At 40.3% G+C, this 21,902-nt stretch overlaps 2 protein-coding genes across 14 annotated transcripts in view; both read right to left on the minus strand.

Annotated features, from left to right (window-relative positions):
• Positions 1–110: 110 nt before the first annotated feature.
• Positions 111–4,861, minus strand: pla2g12b (phospholipase A2, group XIIB). The gene is made up of 4 exons (XM_061790644.1): positions 4,343–4,861; positions 3,063–3,139; positions 2,779–2,944; positions 111–890 (listed from the first exon to the last, which is right to left on the minus strand). Exons 1-4 carry the CDS (start codon positions 4,797–4,799, stop codon positions 772–774), a joined length of 819 nt encoding a protein of 272 aa, XP_061646628.1. The 5' UTR covers positions 4,800–4,861; the 3' UTR covers positions 111–771.
• Positions 4,862–13,567: 8,706 nt separating this feature from the next.
• Positions 13,568–21,902, minus strand: part of pde10a (phosphodiesterase 10A) — a 96,990-nt gene continuing 88,655 nt past the window's right edge. For all 13 annotated transcript variants that reach the window (XM_061789076.1, XM_061789077.1, XM_061789074.1 and 10 more), the window contains 5 exons: positions 20,733–20,905; positions 19,853–19,964; positions 19,664–19,744; positions 16,848–16,936; positions 13,568–15,543 (listed from right to left, as the gene is read on the minus strand). In XM_061789076.1, the coding sequence (XP_061645060.1) occupies positions 15,444–15,543; positions 16,848–16,936; positions 19,664–19,744; positions 19,853–19,964; positions 20,733–20,905 (555 nt within the window). In that variant the 3' untranslated portion in view covers positions 13,568–15,443. The remainder of the gene's footprint in view (positions 15,544–16,847; positions 16,937–19,663; positions 19,745–19,852; positions 19,965–20,732; positions 20,906–21,902) is intronic.

Consider the following 21,902-nt stretch of genomic DNA (forward strand, 5'->3'; position numbering starts at 1 on the left):
CTCTGGTCACAGGGCCCCTCATCTGTAACAACTGCAACATGAAGACAAGTTCATTTGGAACAAGTACAACATAAAGATCTTTTTTTAATGTTCAGGATTGACTGCGTGGCTTTTATCAAAGTAGTTTTTATTTTACACCATCACTGAATATTGATAATAATATACAGTGCATGAAACGGGTGATGCATTACTGTACACCTAATGAAATACTGCAATGCAACACTACAGCAGTATTAAAAATTTTTTTCCAGTGCAGGCACAGATTGATAGATACTAAGAGGTGTTCATTTGACATAATTTATTGTTGTGGTTGTAAATTAATTTATGAGATGATCATTATTATTGTTAAATGTAATATAATAGATAATAGATGCATTGCATTGCACCTAATGTTGTGGCTGTTGAGTGTATATGGAGCAGTTCCTCCTACATTCATAAATAGAAAATAACTTACACTGACTCACATTTTCAACACAACTAGCCTGCTAAGTGTTTTTGTGTTTTGTGTCCACAAAAAACTTCCTTTGTCTGGAGTCTTAAAGAAATGAATGTTAATGGAGTTATGCAGGCCTAAGAATTGTCCTGAACATTAATGCAATAGGAGGAGTAGAAATGCACGTTTCATCATTCATTATTTGTTGTAACGCCCAGATATTGGCATTCAATTTGGCCTCTGTCACATCTCTCTTCCATGCTCTGAAATATGTGCCAAACTGTCTTTATTTTAATTTTTTTTTAAATGAGTGAAAAAGTTGTCCATGGTGTTCAGTGTCACAGTTCATCCCTCTCCTCTCCTTCACAAACACATGCTGCCCTCTGGCTGTTCATGTAAGGCCGGCATCCAAGAGTCCACACTGTGTTGTACAAGGCATCTGCCATGGACTCGCAGGCTATGAGGTGGGGAAGCCACAAGCAGAGATTTCATCAGTATAGAGTAGACTCACACTCACATTAAGTATTACACGCACAAAATCTCATGAAAATCCTACACAAGAACCCAATCAAATATTTTGCCCTTACAAAGATAATAAATGAATGCACACTTTTGATTGACACTGTCGGAGCGATATTCTTTTAACAGTTTGTTTGCGATTAAATGGGTATCACACATAAAATAACAGATATAATAGAAATGCAAAATAAAAATGCATAAAATCAAATTAGAGCTGGGTTACAATTACAAGATGTGTGTACGTATGTAGTATGTACGTATGGACAGTATTTATGCACGTATGTAGTAGCATAAATAATACATTAGACGTTAAATATAATTATCACAATAACTCACAGTGACATCATTAAGGCACAATGATTACTTATAAATACAAACATTGTTTTATTTATTTATTTTCTTTTGTGTATACATTTTTATTGTGTGTGTTATGTTATATTTATTATTTGTTAATACAAAATTAAAGATATATTAGATGTATATTAGCGGCACGGTGGAGGACTGGTTAGAGCGTCTGCCTCACAGTTCTGAGGACCTGGGTTCAATCCCCGGCCCCACCTGTGTGGAGTTTGCATGTTCTCCCCGTGCCTGCGTGGGTTTTCTCCGGGCACTCCGGTTTCCTCCCACATCCCAAAAACATGCATTAATTGGAGACTCTAAATTGCCCGTAGGCATGACTGTGAGTGTGAATGGTTGTTTGTTTCTATGTGCCCTGTGATTGGCTGGCAACCAGTTCAGGGTGTACCCCGCCTCCTGCCCGATGACAGCTGGAATAGGCTCCAGCATGCACGTGACCCTAGTGAGGAGAAGCGGCTCAGAAAATGGATGGATGGATGGATAGATGTATATTATAATTAATCATAATAATTCATGTACTGTATATCCACAGTAGGGTTTAACTAAAGATTACTGTATCCTTTGATCAGTCCTTTGAGAAAGTAAGGTCTTTATATTTTATACCATCCATCCATCCATCCATCCATTTTCTACCGCTGATCCGAGGTCGGGTCGCAGGGGCAGTAGCTTTAGCAGGGACGCCCAGACTTCCCTCTCCCCAGCCACTTCCTCCAGCTCTTCCGGGGGGATCCCGAGGCGTTCCCAGGCCAGCCGAGAGACGTAGTCTCTCCAGCGTGTCCTGGGTCGTCCCGGGGTCTCCTCCCGGTGGGACGTGCCCGAACACCTCACCGGGTATTCGTCCGGGAGGCATCCGAATCAGATGCCCCAGCCACCTCATCTCGCTCCTCTCGATGTGGAGAAGCAGCGGCTCTACTCTGAGCCCCTCCCGGATGACCGAGCTTCTCACCCTATCTCTAAGGGAGAGCCCAGACACCCTGTGGAGGAAACTCCTTTCGGCCGCTTGTATCCGGGATCTTGTTCTTTCGGTCACGACCCACAGCGCGTGACCATAGGTGAGGGTAGGAACGTAGATCGAGCGGTAAATAGAGAGCTTCGCCTTTCGGCTTAGCTCCTTTCCCTACCACAACGGATCGATACAAAGTCCGCATCACTGCAGACGCTGCACCGATCAGCCTATCGATCTCCCGTTCCATTTTTCCTCACTCGTGAACAAGACCCCGAGATACTTGAACTCCTCTACTTGGGGCAGGATCTCATCCCCGACCTGAAGAGGGCACGCCACCCTTTTCTGACTGAGGACCATGGTCTCAGATTTGGAGGTGCTGATTCTTATCCCAGCGGCTTCACACTCATTTAAATATAACTATACATTGTCTGTCAAAACTGCATTCTTTGTTAGAGGCAGAATATTTGATACATGTATTGAATCTTATAAGATTAATGTGAAGAGCGACATGTCTTTGTCTCACCTTGTACTTTGGACACAAAGCCGAGACTCCTCTTGAGGTCAGAGCAAATGTTATGAAGACAAGAGCGGAATTTGGTGTCACAGTCGTACTTGTTGATGCCACAGTTGTCGTAGCACACATCAAGCTGGTTACAGCACTCAGAAATGGCAGGGATGCCAAGATCAAGCTGGCACAGGAAAAACACTTGTTTATGCCAGTACATTTGGTGGTTGTTACAAGCGCTAATCAATCTGTGTGTGTCAGCTGTTTGGTGCCATGAACAGGCCACCGAGGGCAACAATCACCTGGAATCCCACCATGGAAGAGCTGCAGCCATTGGGCTCTTGGTGCTTGTAGCCAGGACGAGGCTGAGGCCGTTCTCCTAAGGATATGGAGAAGATAACATTCACAACTTTAGGTACCCCACGCATTAAACATGGCATTCAATAAAGAGCTGTATCCAGAGATTATAATGATCAGGATTTAATTGTAAGAGTTACTTATATACAGCGGCACGGTGTGCGACTGGTTAGAGCGTCAGCCTCACAGTTCTAAGGACTGGGGTTCAATCCCCGGCCCCGCCTGTGTGGAGTTTGCATGTTCTCCCCGTGCCTGCGTGGGTTTTCTCCGGGCACTCCAGTTTTCTCCCACATCCCAAAAACATGCATGGTAGGTTAATTGACAACTCTAAATTGCCCGAAGGTGTGAATGTGAGTGTGAATGGTTGTTTGTTTGTATGTGCCCTGCGATTGGCTGGCAACCAGTTCAGGGTGTACCCTGCCTCCTGCCCAATGATAGCTGGGATAGGCTCCAGCACGCCCGCGACCCTAGTGAGGAAAAGCGGCTCAGAAACTGGATGGATGGACTTATATACAGTATAAAACACCATCCATCCATTCTCAATCTCGCTAATCCTGTTCAGGGTCACGGGGTGCTGCAGCCTATCCCATCTGACTTCGTGCGCACGGCGGACTACACCCTGAACTGGTCTCAAGTTAGTCACAAGGCACATATAGACACGGAAAACCATTCACACTCACATTCACACAGTCACTGAGTGGGAACTGATCTCACGCTGCCTGCACTAAAGTCAGGTGAACCTACCACTAGACCATCAGTGACTAAGACAGGGAACCCCATTTGGTAATTCAATCCATGCACCCATTCATTCTTTGTACCGCTTATGCTCACTTGGACCGCAGGTGTGCTGGAGCCTATCCCATCTGAATTCAGAGAGACGGGAAACACCCTGAACTGGTCGCCAGCCAATCGCAGGCCACATAGATAAGCAACCATTCACACGCACATGCACACCTAAGGACAATTTGGACTCTTCAGTTTTTTGGGAATATGAGAGTAAACCAAAATACCTGGCGGAAACCCACGCGAGATTAAAAAGAATATTTGGACCTTTGATGACATATCTATTAAGTTACAGTACAATCATAAAAATTAAATGTATGCAGTCAACATTGTTGGAATGTGTCCTATCCGGTTATCCGCATCATTTCAGAGAGTGTTATGAAAGCGTGACATTAATTTCATTGGCCAAACATGAGGAGTGTGTGTAAGACAACATACTCACCATATCTGCAGCGATACTGACAAATACCATTGTGGCCCCCCACCAGCTCCACCAGGGAGTCAAAGTAGCCATGCATCATTTGGAAACTGTTTCTAATCGACATGAGGCTCCACCTATTGTTGTTTTTGTCAAGTGGTGCGGAAATGTTCATTTGAACTGGCTCTATCTCATTGCTCTCCCCCACCTCTTCTTCGTACTGAGAAGGTTGATGCTGGGCTTCCACATCTTGGTTTCTTTCTCCCGGCCCTTCGACTACTTCAGGAGTTTTGTTCGGTAATACTTCAGCGAGTTCGTTGTTCAGGTCCTCGTGGGGTTTAGCGTCTTCTACAGCAGTGTTTAGTGGATCCACTGCAGGAGCGTCCTCCTGCTGTGCTGTGGACTGGTAGTGGCCCAGCGTGGCACACACACCGGCAGTCACACAAAGGAGCAGCAGGAGAGCGACGGCCCGGAGCAACATGGTCGGAAGAATGTCCGACGTGTTGTCAACAGTGTGAGAGGAGCTTTGCGAGTGAGTGAAAACAACACGAAGCAAGACTTTGACCTGTGATTCGACTCCAGCGGATAGCAGCGCACTCGCTCCAGCAGGGGGCAAAAGTCAACTCCTGTCAATCGATAATATCCCCTAATCTTTTTCTGGTTATTGAACACATTGAAGAGCTGATGTCATCACAAATTAATCTATGAGGCTAAAGTCATTTCCATGATTTGGTCATTGTGAGCCATCTTTACCACGTTTTATTTTTTAGCCAATCATGACATCGTGACATCCCAAAACAAATGCTTGTGAGAGATAAAAAAAAAACACTTTTATAACAATAACATTATAACATTATAGTTGAAATTTAATATATACAATGTTAAATATTTAAATTAAATTAGCTAATATTGAAGAAATGATACAACCAAATAATACTAAAACATGAATAAGAATTAAGTGAAGAAAAGCGGCTCTATTCATCCACTTTCTTCTTCGCTTATCGTCGTTGTGTGCTGGAGCCAATCAGCGCTGACTTTAGGCTATAGAGTCTAGAAAATCTGATGTTTAATGAAATATGATATTACAATTAATTTGAGATTTTTGGCTTATTGGACACCATCTGCATTAAAGGCAGCAGCATGTAACACTACACTACCAGTACATTTACTTACAGTTAGCCATCTTATAAAATTAGTCAATACATAAATCGATTTGATTTTCAAAAAGAAAATCAAATGTAAAATAGTCACTGAAGTAACTTGTAAAACACTCTATTGTCTTGCACGACCTCAGAATCACCTTGATGGAATTGGACCAGGCAGGACGCCTAGGCCGCCGCATTTTCGGAATCGTATTTAAATATTATTTACTTCACAGAACTATTGCGGCAATTAAAAATATTTACATTTGTTAGGAATTGAATGTGAATAACAGTCTGAGAAGTCTGTGACTGAAATGATGCAGGCCTACAGTACTTAAAATACAGTCAACCAAACAGCAATTTTCTTTCAAGTCATTGCTGCCCTCTAGTGGTAAAAGTGAAAGTCGCCTCACTGTCATATTGGTTCAATAAAGCCGCTTTTCAATGATTATAAGTTTCAGAACGGCCTGGCCCCCGCTCTGCGTCTACCTTTTGTGTCACTGTTTTCAAGTTTTCAGTATTTTTTTTTACAGTTTTAACACACGCTGGTGATGGAGCCAATTCCAGCTGACTTTGGGGGAGAGGCGTGACTGCATGGCCGCCAGCCATTCGTAGGGCACGTATAGAAAAGCAAGCATTCACGTTCACATTCATACCAGTGGAGAATTTAGAGACGTCAAAGATCATGAAATGCATGTTTATGGAGAGCAAAAAGAAGCAGTAGCACAAGGGTTCTCCAAACTCCACACAAGAGGGCCCGAGTTTCAAACTCAGAACCTCTGGACTGTGAGGCGGCCATATCTGCCTAATGTGCTGCCTAGAATATATTAGTAAAATATGATGATAATATGATATGATACATGATATATATGATATTTGATAAATATGAATGTTGAGTTATAGTGTGACACTACATACATACAGACATAATACATAGGGTTAGTAATACAGGGTATTTTATTCACAAATGATCGTTACAGTAACATTTTTGTTAAATCCTTCTCAAAGATGACAATCTTTGATCGTGCCTTTAATATATGCAAGGTGTCCCAAAACATGTACTCACGATAACACTTTCACTGGGCATTAAAAACATTATTTTTTTCATTTTGTGAAAGTGTTGGTACAAGTCTAATGAGTTAAACTAAAGAATGTAACATCAACTTTAAGATAATTGTCATAGAAGAGAAGATGAGTCGAAACCAAAAAATATGAGTAATCGTCAATCTGTGTGTGTGTCTATATATATTACATTTAAAGTGTCCTGTTTTTAAACCTTAAATGTTTAGTTCATAGGGCTGAGCCTCTACCAAACTCTTGAGCATGCACGTCACAAGGCAGTTCATACACAACAGAAACCATATATCACGTCTCCCATTCCCACTCTCCTACTGCGACGAAGACATGACGTGTTACCGTCTTATGGCCTTGCTTGCTTTCTCCCTTTTCAGCACTGCTTTGATATTGTTTTCCAGTTTCTCGAGGAGAAAAGGCAACGTTAAGTAACGTGACAGTAGCTGTTGTTATCGTTAATGTTGAAATGAAAGTGATGACATGGAGACTAGAAAGAAGGTCCAACTACTTTGCCTTGTTTGCAGATTTCCGACAAGCTCGTCTTGAGTTTGAGGCAATCAGTGTCATTGTCTCAGACTGGAAGCAAACAGACTGAGAAGTTTTGACAATCAATCTTTTGTTTAGAAGCAAAAATCGTCAAACATTTGGGACGACATCAACAGATGAAGATAAAAAATATAGATATTGGCATTTCAGCTTTAATTTACAGCTTTTAATATCTGGATCAGATAAGCAACTTATAAGATAGCAGTTTTTGTTTGAATCAAATCCATTTTTCATGTGAGCAAAAAGTATCGGAACATGTGACTTAGAGGTGTGTTGCCCACTTTTGTCCTATTACATCAATTATTCAAATAATAGTGCCTATGCTCAGCTACAGATTCAGACTTTGCATATTCATACTGCATTTATAATAGTTACTTTGGATGCAGAACCAACATGAACACCAGAGAGCTGTCTCTTAGTTGAAAAATGAGCAATTTTCAAGATGAGAGAAGATGAAAAATTGCACATTAATACATTGACCATCCCCAATGCAACCATTTGGAATGGCTTGAAGGAGAAAAAAAAAAGCTGTTGTAAGTTGTAAGACAGTTAAACAGGTAGTTAAAGGAAGTTAGCAGATACAGATGACAGAAAAATTGGGAAAGCTGTGAAAAAGATTATTAAAAAAAATAAAAAATAATAGTTAGTTACATCAGCAACAACTTCCAGAAGGCAGGAGTGGCAGGATCACAACAAGCTAATGTTCGCAGAACACTTAATGAACAAAGGTACAGAGGCGACGCCAGAAGATGCAAATCATTCATTACCAAGAAGAACCAAAAGGCCAGGCTGGAATTTGCCAAAAAGTAGTGAGGATGTTCTCAACAATTCTGGGATGAAGTTTCATGGACTGATGAAATTAAACTTAACCGTTACTAAAGTAACAGAAAGGCTCAAGCTCCGAGAAAGAAAGTATCTGCTCATGATCCGACACGGTTGAAGTAATGTCTTGGCTTGGGCTTGCATGGCTTCTGGGATGGTCTGGAAATTCAAGTTTTGTGTCCCCCCGCCCCAACACTTACATGGAATAAATGGTCTCTTTCTGTTAGAAGTTTATCTGGGGGAATATGAAAAGTTAAAAGTTAAATAATATAATAAGTGAATAATTACCATACAATATAATTCTCACATAAATCCAGTTATTTCATTGAATAAGACGAAAAATAACTTTAGGCTATTCCTGTTAATACTATAAAAGCCCTATACATTCTTGTCAAGTGACAATTTCCAAATTCCCTGAATTAAATCAAAGCGCTGAACTTCTCAAATGATTTCCAACAAAACTCTCATGAGAACATGTTACACAATTGTACACTGGGCTCGCTCTTTTCATGCTTGTTGCAGTCACAAAGTGTTTTTTTGTTCACAGTAAAGCACAGCCATATGATTTGAGGTTAGCGTGTGCTATAACGGCGGCACGGTGGGAGACTGCTTAGCACATTTGCCTCAGAGTTCTGAGGACCGGGGTTCAAATCCCGGCCCCGCCTGTGAGGAGTTTGCATGTTCTCCCCGTGCCTGCGTGGGTTTTCTGTGGGCACTCCGGTTTCCTCCCACATCCCAAAAACATGCATTAATTGAAGACTCGAAATTGCCCGTAGGTGTGAATGTGTGCGCGAATGGTTGTTTGTTTCTATGTGCCCTGCGATTGGCTGGCGACCAGTTCAGGGTGTACCCCGCCTCTCGCCCGAAGATAGCTGGGATAGGCGCCAGCACGCCCGCGACCCTTGTGAGGATAAGCGGAACGGAAAACGAATGAATGAATGAATGTGCTATAGCCCCAAAGGATAATGCACTGACTGATGTAAATGGGGTTTTACATGCAGCATAGAGCAGAGTAGTGTCTCAAGACCTACACTTTATGTTTCACTCGTCAGGGCCTGTGATGAATAGAACATTCTGTTAGTGAGCGTGTGTGTTCTTTTATTTGACTCTAATTTATTAAGGCGTTTCCTGGAGCCCTTTATTGGCCAGTGAGCCATATTTGGTAAATTATTCGCTAGTCATAATGGCCACCACACCTCATTATAAGGTAATAATAGAACCATTTGGTTTCTCCTGTAATGTCCTATATGGGGTTAACATTTCAAAATTGGGAGGAGTCATGACAACCTCTCGATACTCTTAAGGCTTGCTGTCTGAGGCGGGACCAAGTCATTGCTTTGCAAGTCACAAGTCAGTCTGAAGTCTTTACCCTCAAGTCCCGAGTCAAGTCCTAAGTTGAGACAAGCAAGTCCCCAGTCAAGTCCTTCATTTTGAGTTTTGAGCGAGTACTTTAATATACATCTATATCATAAGGCTCTCCCTTAGAGATAGGGTGAGAAGGTCGGTCATCCGGGAGGGGCTCAGAGTAGAGCCGCTGCTCCTCCGCATTGAGAGGGTACCTGTTTAGGATGCCTCCCGGACGCCTCCCCGGTGAGGTGTTCCGGGCACGTCCCTCCTGGAGGAGACCCCGGGGACGACCCAAGACACGCTGGAGAGACTACGTTTCTCGGCTGGCCTGGGAACGCCTCGGGATCCCTTCGGAAGAGCTGGATGAAGTGGCCGGGGAGAGTGAAGTCTGGGCTTCCCTGCTAAAGCTACTGCCCCCGCAACCCGACCTCAGATAAGCGGAAGAAAATGGATGCATGGATGAATAATATATGTGACGTATAACGTATACTAGAACTTTCCATGCTTGTGTCAAGTTGCTTATGAATAAGCAGCGATGAAGCCGTAGTCCACTGCTGACCCCACTGTCTAATGCACCACGACTGCTGTTTGCGCCACTTAGGCCTGCTCAGTACGCCAGGGACTCGCCGTCCCGTCCAACACATGTGACGGCAAAGGCTCAAAAAAATCAGTGGGTGGGTACAGTGGAAATGGAACAGGCTTAATTTCCCTCAGGATGCAGATGAGCCTTCACACACATCATCAAAGACGTCAGTGAACACCGCCCGGCGGTCTCTGTTGGGCCTGCTCTCCTCCGACACCTTCTTCAGATCCTGATGATGACACACATGCTCATCTTCTAATGAGAATTAGAATGGTGTGAATGTGGTTACGCTTTTAGGCCAAGGTGCACTGAAGATGTTTAAGTGAGCTTGTGGAGGGAAGGGGGGGCAGTGGTGGGGGGTGGTATGGACCATATAGTTTCCTAACGACGTTCTGCCCGTAAACTATATGGTCCATCCAGGGGCAGACTGGGGGCAAAAAGTGCCCCGGGAGTCATGGACAGAGAGTTTATCCCAATTCATCCACGCTGTGGGGAGCCAGGCAGCCGGCAACACAAATTTCATGTAACCCAATGATAAAAAAAAAAATAATAATAAATGAAATTGTATGTACTTTTGGACTATAATTCATGGAGAAGTTAATAACCTCAGAAACCCCATCCATCCATCCATTTTCTTTACCACTTATCCTCACTAGGGTCGCGGACTGCTGGAGACTATCCAAGCTTACTTCGGGCGAAAGGCAGACTACACCCTTAAGTGGCCGCCAATCAGTCACAGGGCACATACAGAGACAGAGAGCCATTCAGGCTCACATTCACACCGTCACTGAGTGGGAACTGAACCCACGCTGCCTGCACCGAAGTGAGGGGAATGTACCACCACGCCATTAATGACTTTCTCACCATTGGGTTCCTTTTAAATGGAGCAGAACTAGTTGAAGTGGCTGATGTAGATTAGTCCTTCTCAAATGTTTCACACAAAGTACCACCTCCAAAAATACTATATATCTAGATAGATATAAATAGATATATATGTCCAAGTAGCACCAGATTGACCAACATTAAAATACAGTAGCGTCGTAGTCTGTGTTCATCAACAACAAGGCAAAGGTTTCTTTCTTAAAAAAGTGTATTTAATATTATAATAAGCCACTGGAACATTATACACAGTTTGAACATTAACAGTGGTTTTAAATATAGTCATTTGTACATGGGTAATGAATTCAATTAAAATATTTTGAACACAAAAGTTAAATAAAAATTGTACAAAAATAAATTATTTTTTGTTTTATAACAATGAATAATTAATTCTAAAATTCTTAAAGGCAACTGTACTAAACTTAAAAAATATATATAACTGAACTTTACTGGCGGCATAGTGGACGTCATGTTAGAGCGTCTGCCTCACAGTCCTGAGAACCTGGGTTCAATCCCCGGCCCCGCCTGTGTGGAGTTTGTATGTTCTCCCCGTGCCTGCGTGGGTTTTCTCCGGGTACTCCGGTTTCCTCCCACATCCCAAAAACATGTGTGGTAGGTTAATTGACGACTCTTAATTGATAGCTGGGATAAGCTCCAGCACTCACGCGACCCTTGTGAGGATAAGCGGCTCAGAAAATGGATGGATGGATGAATTCAGGGGTTGTCATAGAGGGAACCAGCGTAACACTAGTGGTACCCATAGCACACTTTGAGAATCACTGAAGATAATTTCAGGGTCACAGTCCTCTTGGGAGTCCTCTCTGGAACATGCATGCTGACCTATGATTGAGGGAAAAACAATAAATAAATTAAAAAATATATATATATATAGATATAGATATAGATATAGATATAGATATAGATATATATATATATATATATATAGGCGACCCTAGTGAGAAGCGGCTCAGAAAATGGATGGATGGATATATATATATAATAAATATGGATTTAAATGTTATTGAAGTTTTACTGTGCAAAAGGATTGACTAAGACAGACACACAATAAGGCCGCACAATTTATCAAATGTTCACTCTCAGCATGCTCTTGTTCTTTGCCTTTGATCCTGGACACCCACTTTTTGTCTGTGCTATAATCTGTTGAAGCTTCACTTTATACATTTTGTAACCTTTTGAAAATGTTTGGTGGTGGTTCCCCTTCCAAAGCAAGAAATTAAATCACAGCTCTCTGCTTCTGACGGTTATCCAATAATGACGTAATTCCCAAAATGGTTGACAGGAAGCGGACAGGCTCATACAAAACTTAAAAAAATTTAAAATATAAACCTTCAAACAAGTATTCAAACTACAAACAGGAAACATTTCTGAAAAACATACAATTATTAGTAGGTTAAATTAAATTGGGTTCATTACTTTTTGAGTGCCCCTCGTATGTATATGTATATACGGATGTATACAGTATAATACATCTCATACTGTATATAAGAAAAAAATTGCATTAATTATACATCTGAGAAAAATAATGAAAAATAAAATGTCAATGTGGTTTTTGTTCAACTTCACTCAGTTGTCAAGGAAACAGGTAGTTGTGTTCCATTCAAGGTCTTGCAAACGTAATATTACTTTTGCTCTTCGAGTGCTAAAATTTTAAATTTGCACCTGACGATATACATATGATGGTCTGTTATTGAATGTGAAATAAAAATGTTTAATGTAAGTAATTAAAAATAAGCCTGTTAGATAATTGAATTAAGATCCACGCTACAGCCAACAAAGATGCCAGTCAGAAGTAATTAAAATGTCCACAACTAAATAAATGCTTTGAATGAAATTTGTAGTGGAATATCTGAAATGGAGAACTAATAACTTGACAAACAAAATAATGATCCAACACAGTATTTTATTTTTCAGATATTTAATAAAAGTCATTTTTCTCTACTGTTCTTACATTTACATTTGAAACATTTCTCAATTATTCTGGGTAACAGTAACATGTATGGACCATTTCGTTTGTCTCAAACAAAAAAGGCCAACATTATTTTTCTTTGTATAAAAAAATATAAGTTAATTTAAATTTAATTCTAATTAACAAAATAATAGGTATAATAGTAATAATAATCATCATCACCAATAATAATAAAGGTATGCTAAACATAGTGCAGATAATGATATAACTGGTGCTGAAATGTAGAAGGAACAGTGCAGTGTTGTGGACTTCACCGTGTTCTCAACCATGTGGGGTAAAAGTTAATAGACTCACACACTTGCAGGCAGGCACGCACACACGCGCGCGCGCGCACACACACACACACACACACACACACAGAAAGTGCATGACTGCCATTCAGTTTAGCACCATTTGAGCAAATATCAATTATAGATTGTACACAGTACACAACTATTACTGTACTTTATATGCAAATTATGTATCATCTTCAGTTTATGTGCATGCTAATTGTTGCTCTTGGTTGGAACATACGGGAAGCAATTTGAACAGTAAGACAGAACACATCAATGCACATGCCACATTCAGGGGATCAAGAGATCATACAGTGGATATAAAAAGTCTACACACCCCATTCAAATGCATTTTTTTTGTGATGCAAAAAATAAGACCAAGCTAAATCATCAAAACTTTTTTTCACCACTATTGTGACATATAACATGCACAATTCATTTGAAATTAAAAAATCGAGAGAGAAAATAAAAATACACAAATGAGATTGTGGTTGCACAAGTGTGGACACTCACTTCTAAGTTTTGGGCTAACACTGACTGGTATTTTGAACTGCTCACACTTGACTCCACCTTGACTACCACAGTTCCAGCTGAAGAAAAGTATGATGTTGCCCCCACCATGCTTTCATGCTGTGGGTATGGTTTTCTTCTGTTGAGTGGTGGGCAGTGTTACGTTTGCGCAAAACATACCTTCTGGAATTATGGACAAAATGCTCAAGCTTGGTTTAAAATTGTGCAAGAACAATTGAAATTTCCCAAAAGAATGTGGGGAAAATGTGTTAGGGCACGATTAAACCAAGGATGACCTTTTGACCATAATTCCCAAAGGTTTATTTGGCACAAATACAGTCAGCTGTTTTTATTCAGCTGGAACTGGGTCTTAGTCATGGTGGAGGGAATTATAAACCGTTCAAAACACCAGTCAGTGTTAGCACAAAACGGCTTCTGCTAGAAAGAAAACAAAATGTCAGCAAAAGTGGAAATTTATTTGCGGTTATCGGAGGCGCTTCAATTGGTGGCAGGTGTGTGCCGACTGCCATTTAGCATGAGTTTGAATGTGATTGGTTAATTTTCAACTCCGCCACATCGACAGTTTAAGAGGGTGTACACATTTGTGCCGCAACATCATCTCAGTTGTTTAATTTGAATTATCCTCTCAAAACGATTTTTTTTTTCAACTGAGTTGTACAGCTTATAGATCAATATTGTTAGAAAGTCTTGAAATTGTCTTAAACTATTTAAAGAAGGGTGTGTAGACTTTTTACATAGCTCCTGTAAATGAACAAAGTGTACATTGACACAGTTGGTGCCACCTTAGCATTCTTGAATCAAATTATTAGAGGGACTATGTCCATTGGAATGACCATTAAGAACAGACCAACAAAACTGTATTCGAGAAGATCTTGGAGAATCAGGAGAACGAGCGGATGGTGAAGTGTTAGACACACCTGCAAAAAATAAAGCAACAATCTTACGGAACAATCCCAGAGCAGCTTATCAGATCTGACACTGATGACACAGAGTAGTGTCAAGTCTCATTTTCACCAATCACGTCTTATCTTCTACCAGTGGACATCCCATGTGAAATGTTTATAAGCTGTCTTAAACATATGTGACTGCTTGCAGCAGGTTCCAAGTGCTTGTGATGGCCTGGGGCAGTGCTCTGATGGGGGTCAACTTCGGGGCAACGCATTGTGACTCTCTTGTGACAGTGTTGACGTACAGTAATCCCAGTCCTCTCATGGTCTCAGTTCATCCTTTTTTGTGGCAAAATATATTGTGCGGGATTTCTGCTGTCTTTGTTGAAACAGGTTGTGTGTCTTTATTCAAGTACTGCAAAGGATTTTTGCTCAAAAGAAAGAAAAACATTCTGACGTCCCCCTCATCTATAAGGTGGCATTATTACACCATGCATGTTCAATATACTACACATTCCTTCTGTCTCTGAATACCTTGCTGAAGTAGTAGTGACTTATTTACCACAGAAGGCAAACAGTACCATTTTAAAAGGATATGAACCCACACTACAAGGTTTCACATCGCCTTCCCGTGAAAGGTTCCGTGTAAGGCCTCTCAAATGCAAGACCACAAAGAATCAACTCAAATAATAATAATGATAGTAATAATAATAATAACAACAGTATTAAAAAAACACAGTAACAAATAACATAAAGCCAAATAAACAACAAAAATGGCACAAATCCATTTTAACAAATAAATTCCCAAACTGAGTGGATTTAGGGTGATAGGTTTTAGTTCCTCCCCGTTAGCTGTCAGTCAGTCTCTGGGATTGGTAAAACCATCAGCTTTGACACCTCCGTCACCCATTGAGGTAACTTGCGTTTTTTTGTTCAGTCAAGGCGCCTTTTTGCTGAGCTCCTGCTCTTCTCCCCCTCCAAAAAAAAAAAAAAAAAAAAAAAAAAAGCAGGGTTCAGGTTGAACTCGTTATGATGGACAGTCACCCCTTTGGTAGTCAATTGTCCACCTTGACAGGACCTGAATCAGAAGGCCGGGTCAGAACGACGTCCTCCACCTCACCGTGCGCTATCTTCTCCCATTGGCCCAAGTTCTCCCTGCAACACACACAGCACCTGCTTTAGAGTCACACACAACCCTCCATCAATCCATTTTCTGTGCTATATATATATATATATAGTATAGCGTATATTGGTGTTTGGATAAAACGTAATTTGTTCAATAAATAAATTCGTTGAAGCAGCGACGCCTGCGTTGCTTCCGGTTTAGCGTTTTATGCTTAACGTTATAAATCAAGCTATTTTTTCTCGTAAAGGGCACCACGTCTCTTTTTTAAATGTACAAAATTTTGGAAAAGCGACAAGAAACCTTTTATCAGTCGCATAATCTAAAAGTTTCTCCATTTTATGAAATACGAGTCCTAGATGACAGAGGTTTCTTTATTAAACTCCAAAATCAAACAAAACACAACAAAAGTGGAATTTTATAGAATATTTAATGAAATCTACGAGGGATCTATAGGGAAACACAGCGGGGTCGAACTACAGAAAGAAAACAACACTAAGGGTAAACGAAAAGGGAAGACAGGACCGTCTGTTGGTGGACTAAATTAGAAAATGTGAGCATTTAATGCGTTCAGTCAGAGCAAGAGACAGAGAGAGAGCAAAGCTGGGATTTTGTGTGAAGCTAGTAATTTCCCCAAAATTAATAGGCACTAATATTGTACACCGCTTGTTGTGGTACTCATGACCGTAGGTTCGTTGGTCTTTGGGGGATGGTCTTATCTCCGTGCATCTCAGGAGGAAAACAAAGCAGGTTTTTTCAAAGAAGAAAAAGGATGCAGAAAAATAAAACAAAAACAAAAGAGACAAAAGAAGAAAAATTGTTGTCCCCTCGGGGTGCACTCATAACTTTCCTGCCGATTGAACTGGTGGTGGGCCCAGCTCCTGTTCTCAGCTGCGTGCGTGACCGGTACGGGATGCCGGTAGTTGCTTGCTGAGGCTCCGCCAACCGATCGCGGCTAGGAAAAGCGATCGAAGCCGAATGGACGGGCTTCCTCGATCGAAAGCGGTGCCGACTTAGTTGAGGGGGGCGCTCGCGCATGTGGTGGCCGGAGGACAAAAGAAAAGGGGGAGGGGGTAGGCCTTAATGCTCAATTGTGTCTCTGTATAATGCAGTGCAGTTTTACCGCACTGCTAATTGCTGTCAATTAAGTGCAAATCAAAACTGAGCATTAGTGTCTTTATTATATTATTATTTGATGTATGTTGTTTTATATTTAAAAACAATAAAGCTAATTGAACAGAGTATACATGCTTTGATTTGATAAAAACATGAAAAGCAAAAACAAAACATGCTTTCAGAGGCTGTGGGACTAAATAATGTATGATAGAATCCTTACTTGCACGCTTTTAGAAGTGGACTGGATGGAGGGAAAAGATCTGCTAGTGTTGTATAACATGGAATTGCTACAGCATTGTAGAAGCCCACCTACAAATGACAAAAAAAATTAAGTACTATACGGGATCAAAGTACACTCACACAATGCATGTACTATATGATTTGTTCACTACTGAAGTGGTTGCAACAAAACAAACAACGTTGCATATCCATATATCAATTTCAAGGTCAAATAAACACACCATACAGCATAGAGTAAACAGCTCTTTTGCAGTCCCAGTATTTTGCGCTTTTTTTTCCCGATTAAAATGTTCATCTTCAAAAAACAAAACAAAACAAAAAAACATCTTTATTTAACCAGTCTCTCCATTGTCGCTGTCTGACGTTACTTTTTTCTGGACGTGTTATTAATTTTGACTTCACGTATATTTTCGCCATTTGGTGGCATTTCGCCGCATTGTTTATTCATTGAAATCTCGCACATCACCATGGATAGGCGTACCTACTGATACAGCCAATCAGAGCGTTGCTATTGTTTTCTCCATCGCTTATTGGCTGGTGTATTCTATGTACAGTAGAAGCATCTCGCCTCGCTGCTCACTTCCGCATCTCTGTATTATGGTACTGTAATCACCTTCATGTAAGGGTTCTGGTGAGCCGAAAAAAGAGGTGGAAGTCCCTGAACATTCATGAGAGGGTGAAACATCTAGATAAGGGAGGACAAGCTTAATGCTGCTGTTGCCTAAATTGTTTTCTGAAATGTAAAAGTGTTTTGGCTTTTGTTCATTTGTTTTCTGAAATGTAAAAGTGTTTCACAATTTGTTATATTGTTTTGCACTTCCAGGCCACCGTAATTTCCCTGACGTTGCAGTAAGAACGACTCAAGACAACGGTTTGCTACATCAAGAAGGATGAGAAAAATATAAGGCAACTGCTTCGCTCTCAATCAATCAACCTGCAAAATGAGATGTTTCTACCTTCAATAAAAACATTGTCAGGATGGTAAATGCCATGACTCTTAGGATTCAAAAGTGCCCCCCAAAAAAATGTAAAATAAAAAAAAAAATCACATTGGACAGTAGTGTACCAAGTACCGATACCAGTATCGTACCAAAGTATTCTGACTTCAAAAATAGAACGGTACCAGTTTTTTTTAATACTGGTAGCAAAAAAAAAAAAAGAAATAAAAATACTCAAGCGAAAGTGCTGAATTCATACATTGTCTTAAAGGCCAGTACCCAAAAAGCCGACAGTCAAGCAATGACAGCTTGTGTGCACGCGACTAGGTGGGAGCTGGGAGAACGAAATGGCTTCAAACTGTCGACTAGCTCTTGCCTTCTGCAAACACATTAGCGCGCATTAGTCACAGGGACGTGTAACCTCAGAGGCCGCGCAGCTCACGAGGCTGTGTGAGCAAAGTCAGTGTTATATGCAGTGGATGCTCCTGTGCTGTTAAGGTAACTCTGTATTCCATGCACACGAGAGTCAGAGTTACCAGCAAGAGATGGATAGCATTGATAGCATGAGATGACTTGGAAGCCAAGCTTAGAGTGCTCCAACCGGCTACACTCAATACAATAAAATAATACAATACAATAAAAATCCACCGAATGCAAAAGGAAAACCACTTATTATCCAAGTGGAGCAAAAAGGTCATGGCTCCGTACGCAATGAAAAACAGCACTACACTGAGTGGGTGCACAGTATATCGTTTACAATGGGAGAGATCAAATGCAGTTAAATACAAGAATACTGCACACTAAAAGCTTGAAACCATAAAATACACAGTATTAAGTATAAGTACATATAAATACAGAAATAGTTAATATATATATGTAAAAAATATTAGACCTCTTGTTTCTTCAGTTTCCTGTTCATTCTTAATGCCAGGTACCTTTGTTTGGACAAAGATGACAATGAAAATAGCTCGTAAGAGTTTAATATAGAGTTGATATTTAGCTCTAGCCATATTCCATGGTTTTCTTGATAATAACCAAAATTATATTTAATAATACAATTAAGCTTTTGTATTCTTCAGGCAAAATGCCTTTAGTGGTACCAGATATAATGAACAAGAAATTGAAGAAACAAGGGTGGTAAATTATTTTTAATTTTTTTGTATGACTGAATCGATCATGCTGTATATAGATCTACAATTTTATAAATATACAAACACACTTGTATTCTAATTTTTAAAATTAATCATATAATATAGATGATAATTCAGGCAATTATCTATTTATTTAAAAAAAAGACAACTATTAAGAATGGGCTAATTGCATTAGTACATAATTTTTCAAGCTTATCGTAATTATTTTTGGTATTTGAAGTTGTTTTGTCAGTTTTTATTCCACTGCTTTTACTGATGTTTTGGATGTTTGCCGTGGTATTGTTTCAGTACCGCTAAGTTAGAATTCTGGTATCGCGACACCACTACTGGACAATAACAACAGTTCAAAGGCAAAGAAGCTACTGCTACTAGCTACTACTAACTACAGTACTATACTGTTTTACTATGTTAAGCCATATAAACAATGAGGCACAATACTTTTGTGACATTCACAAACTTTCCCCAAAATTAATAATAGTTAATAATAAATTAACTAAATGTCAACTAATTTGAAATGAAACTGCTTGTTCTGCAAATTAATGATTTTAGACTATATATCCAATGTATGCTGATGGGATACAATAACCGCTTGAATGCAACTGAATTTCAAATTTAAGATCACAATGCAAAAATTACTGTATATCCTTGTTTAGGAGGTACTCGCAATAAAACCAAATCAGTAAAGTGACTAAAAGTTGAGGTCTTACTTGGCCTTGAGGAACTTCATCCTTCTTGTCTCGGTCCATCATTGAGATGGGCTGCATCCCAATCTTTTTCATCTCATCTCCCTGTGGGAAAGAAAAAAGTAAGTAGAGATGACATACATTTATATAATTCAAATGCATTGAAACTCTTGCAACAGATGCGTATCATTGTAAACTGGTATGACGGTGTACCTCGGCCCAGAACTCAGCATAGATGTCGTTTGCTGTGAGTCGTGTGATCTGCCATTGCTTGGTTACAGAACACAGGTCACATGCTGTCATCATCAGCCCAATTACACGGTCCCTATAGGCGAGAAAAGCTACATTATCGCCTGGAGTGCTGATGTACAGTTCACTTCTGTTTCTGTGTGTGAAATTCAACTCAACTGTTTTACTGTTAACAAAAAGAAAAAGTTTAAAATCCAGCAATATAGTCTCATACATTTTTTAAGGTGAAAATCATAGCAGTCTATAGCGCTCACTTTATATGCAAGGAACTATATTCAAATTGCTGTAAGGCATTTTTTTTCTTTGCCAATAACCAAAGATAGTCATGTCTTAATACTTAAGAAAGTTAGTAGAATTGAATATAATGAAAGAAAATGGTATATTTAAAACACTATAATGCAATTAGCATAATTTATTTTAAAAAGCAACACTTTAAAATAGTGGTAAATGTATAACAAATCCATCCATCCATTTTCGATAGCACTTCTCCTCATTAGACGCACACCAGACTGGTTGCCATTCAATCACAAGACACATATACAGTAGACAAACAACTGTTCACGCTCACATTGACAACTCAGTGAAATTTAGTAGATGCCTATTTTGGGATATGTGAGAAGAAAGTGGATTCCCAGAGAAAACCCACACAAGCACGGGGATAATGCACAGAGATGTTCCTATGGAGATTCAAACTAAGCTCTTGTGACTATGAGACCGTGCTGCCTGTATACCATTATATTCAAAAAATTGCATGTAAGCATTCTTCAAAACTTGGATACAAAATTTTACAAGTCTAAGCCTTAACGATTTCAAGTATCCATGGGTGACCTGGCTGTGGTCTCACCTGTGTGAGTGGTTGTTGAAGTCTAGCACACCTGAGGTGAGAAGCTCTGACAGCTGCTGGTGGTTATTGAAGTAAAGGGCCAGGTCTGTGGCGATGATGGCCTTTCGGATGATCTCTAGCACCTGCTCGTACTCGCTGGAATTCAGGTTGGAGAAAATATTGTGCCCTTCCAGCTATGAGAAACAAAGAGATCAATAAAAAAGCAAACGCTCCACTTATGAGGCGTTCAGCTCAGCTAGACTACAAGAGATTGACAAACTTGTAAAGCATCACAGGTCTGATGACCATTTGTTCAGTTAGTTCACATTTGTTTGAGTGCACAGAGTACACATACCAGATAAAGATTTATTTAGAAATCAAGGGAGATTCATCTTATTTAGTTAACCATCACACCAGCTCAGTGTTTGTCATGTGAAGCTGCATGTTTATGCTGCCAGTATTTTTTTGTGTGAAGACATTATGACATTCTGTGTGTGTGTGTTATAGCAATTGTTTCCCATTAATTTTACATTATATTCAACTTGTATCTAGGATTTCTACACCATATTCCAACCATTCATCCATCCATCCATTTTCTGAGCCGCTTCTCCTCACTCGGGTCGCGGGCGTGCTGGAGCCTATCCCATCTATCATCGGGCAGGAGGCGAGGTACACCCTGAACTGGTTGCCAGCCAATCACAGGGCACATACAAACAAACAACCATTCGCACTCACAGTCACACCTACGGGCAATTTAGAGTTGTCAATGAACCTACCGTGCATGGTTTTGGGATGTAGGAGGAAACCGGAGTGCCCGGAGAAAACCCACACAGGCACGGGGAGAACATGCAAACTCCACACAGGCGGGGCCGGGGATTGAACCCCGGTCCTCAGAACTGTGAGGCAGACGCTCTAACCAGCCTCCCATATTCCAACCTCTAAAGCATTTTAACCTTCTCTAGCATCTTACAACTGTGGTAAAATACTGTACATGAACAGTATTAATATGCTGTATGCATATGCAAAGACATGTTTTAGTGAATAGTAAAAGTAGTTTGCTTTTTTCCCAAAATGAATGCTTTTTTTTTTTTTTTATCTTAAATCAGGCCATCATGATTTAGTCCTTTACTAAGCAACAAAAGTGCCCAGCCAAAAACTGGTGTATTATGATAAGAAAAAGTGATGATTAAT

Source organism: Phyllopteryx taeniolatus, chromosome 11, assembly GCF_024500385.1.
Source record: "Phyllopteryx taeniolatus isolate TA_2022b chromosome 11, UOR_Ptae_1.2, whole genome shotgun sequence".
NCBI classification, from domain to species: domain Eukaryota; kingdom Metazoa; phylum Chordata; class Actinopteri; order Syngnathiformes; family Syngnathidae; genus Phyllopteryx; species Phyllopteryx taeniolatus.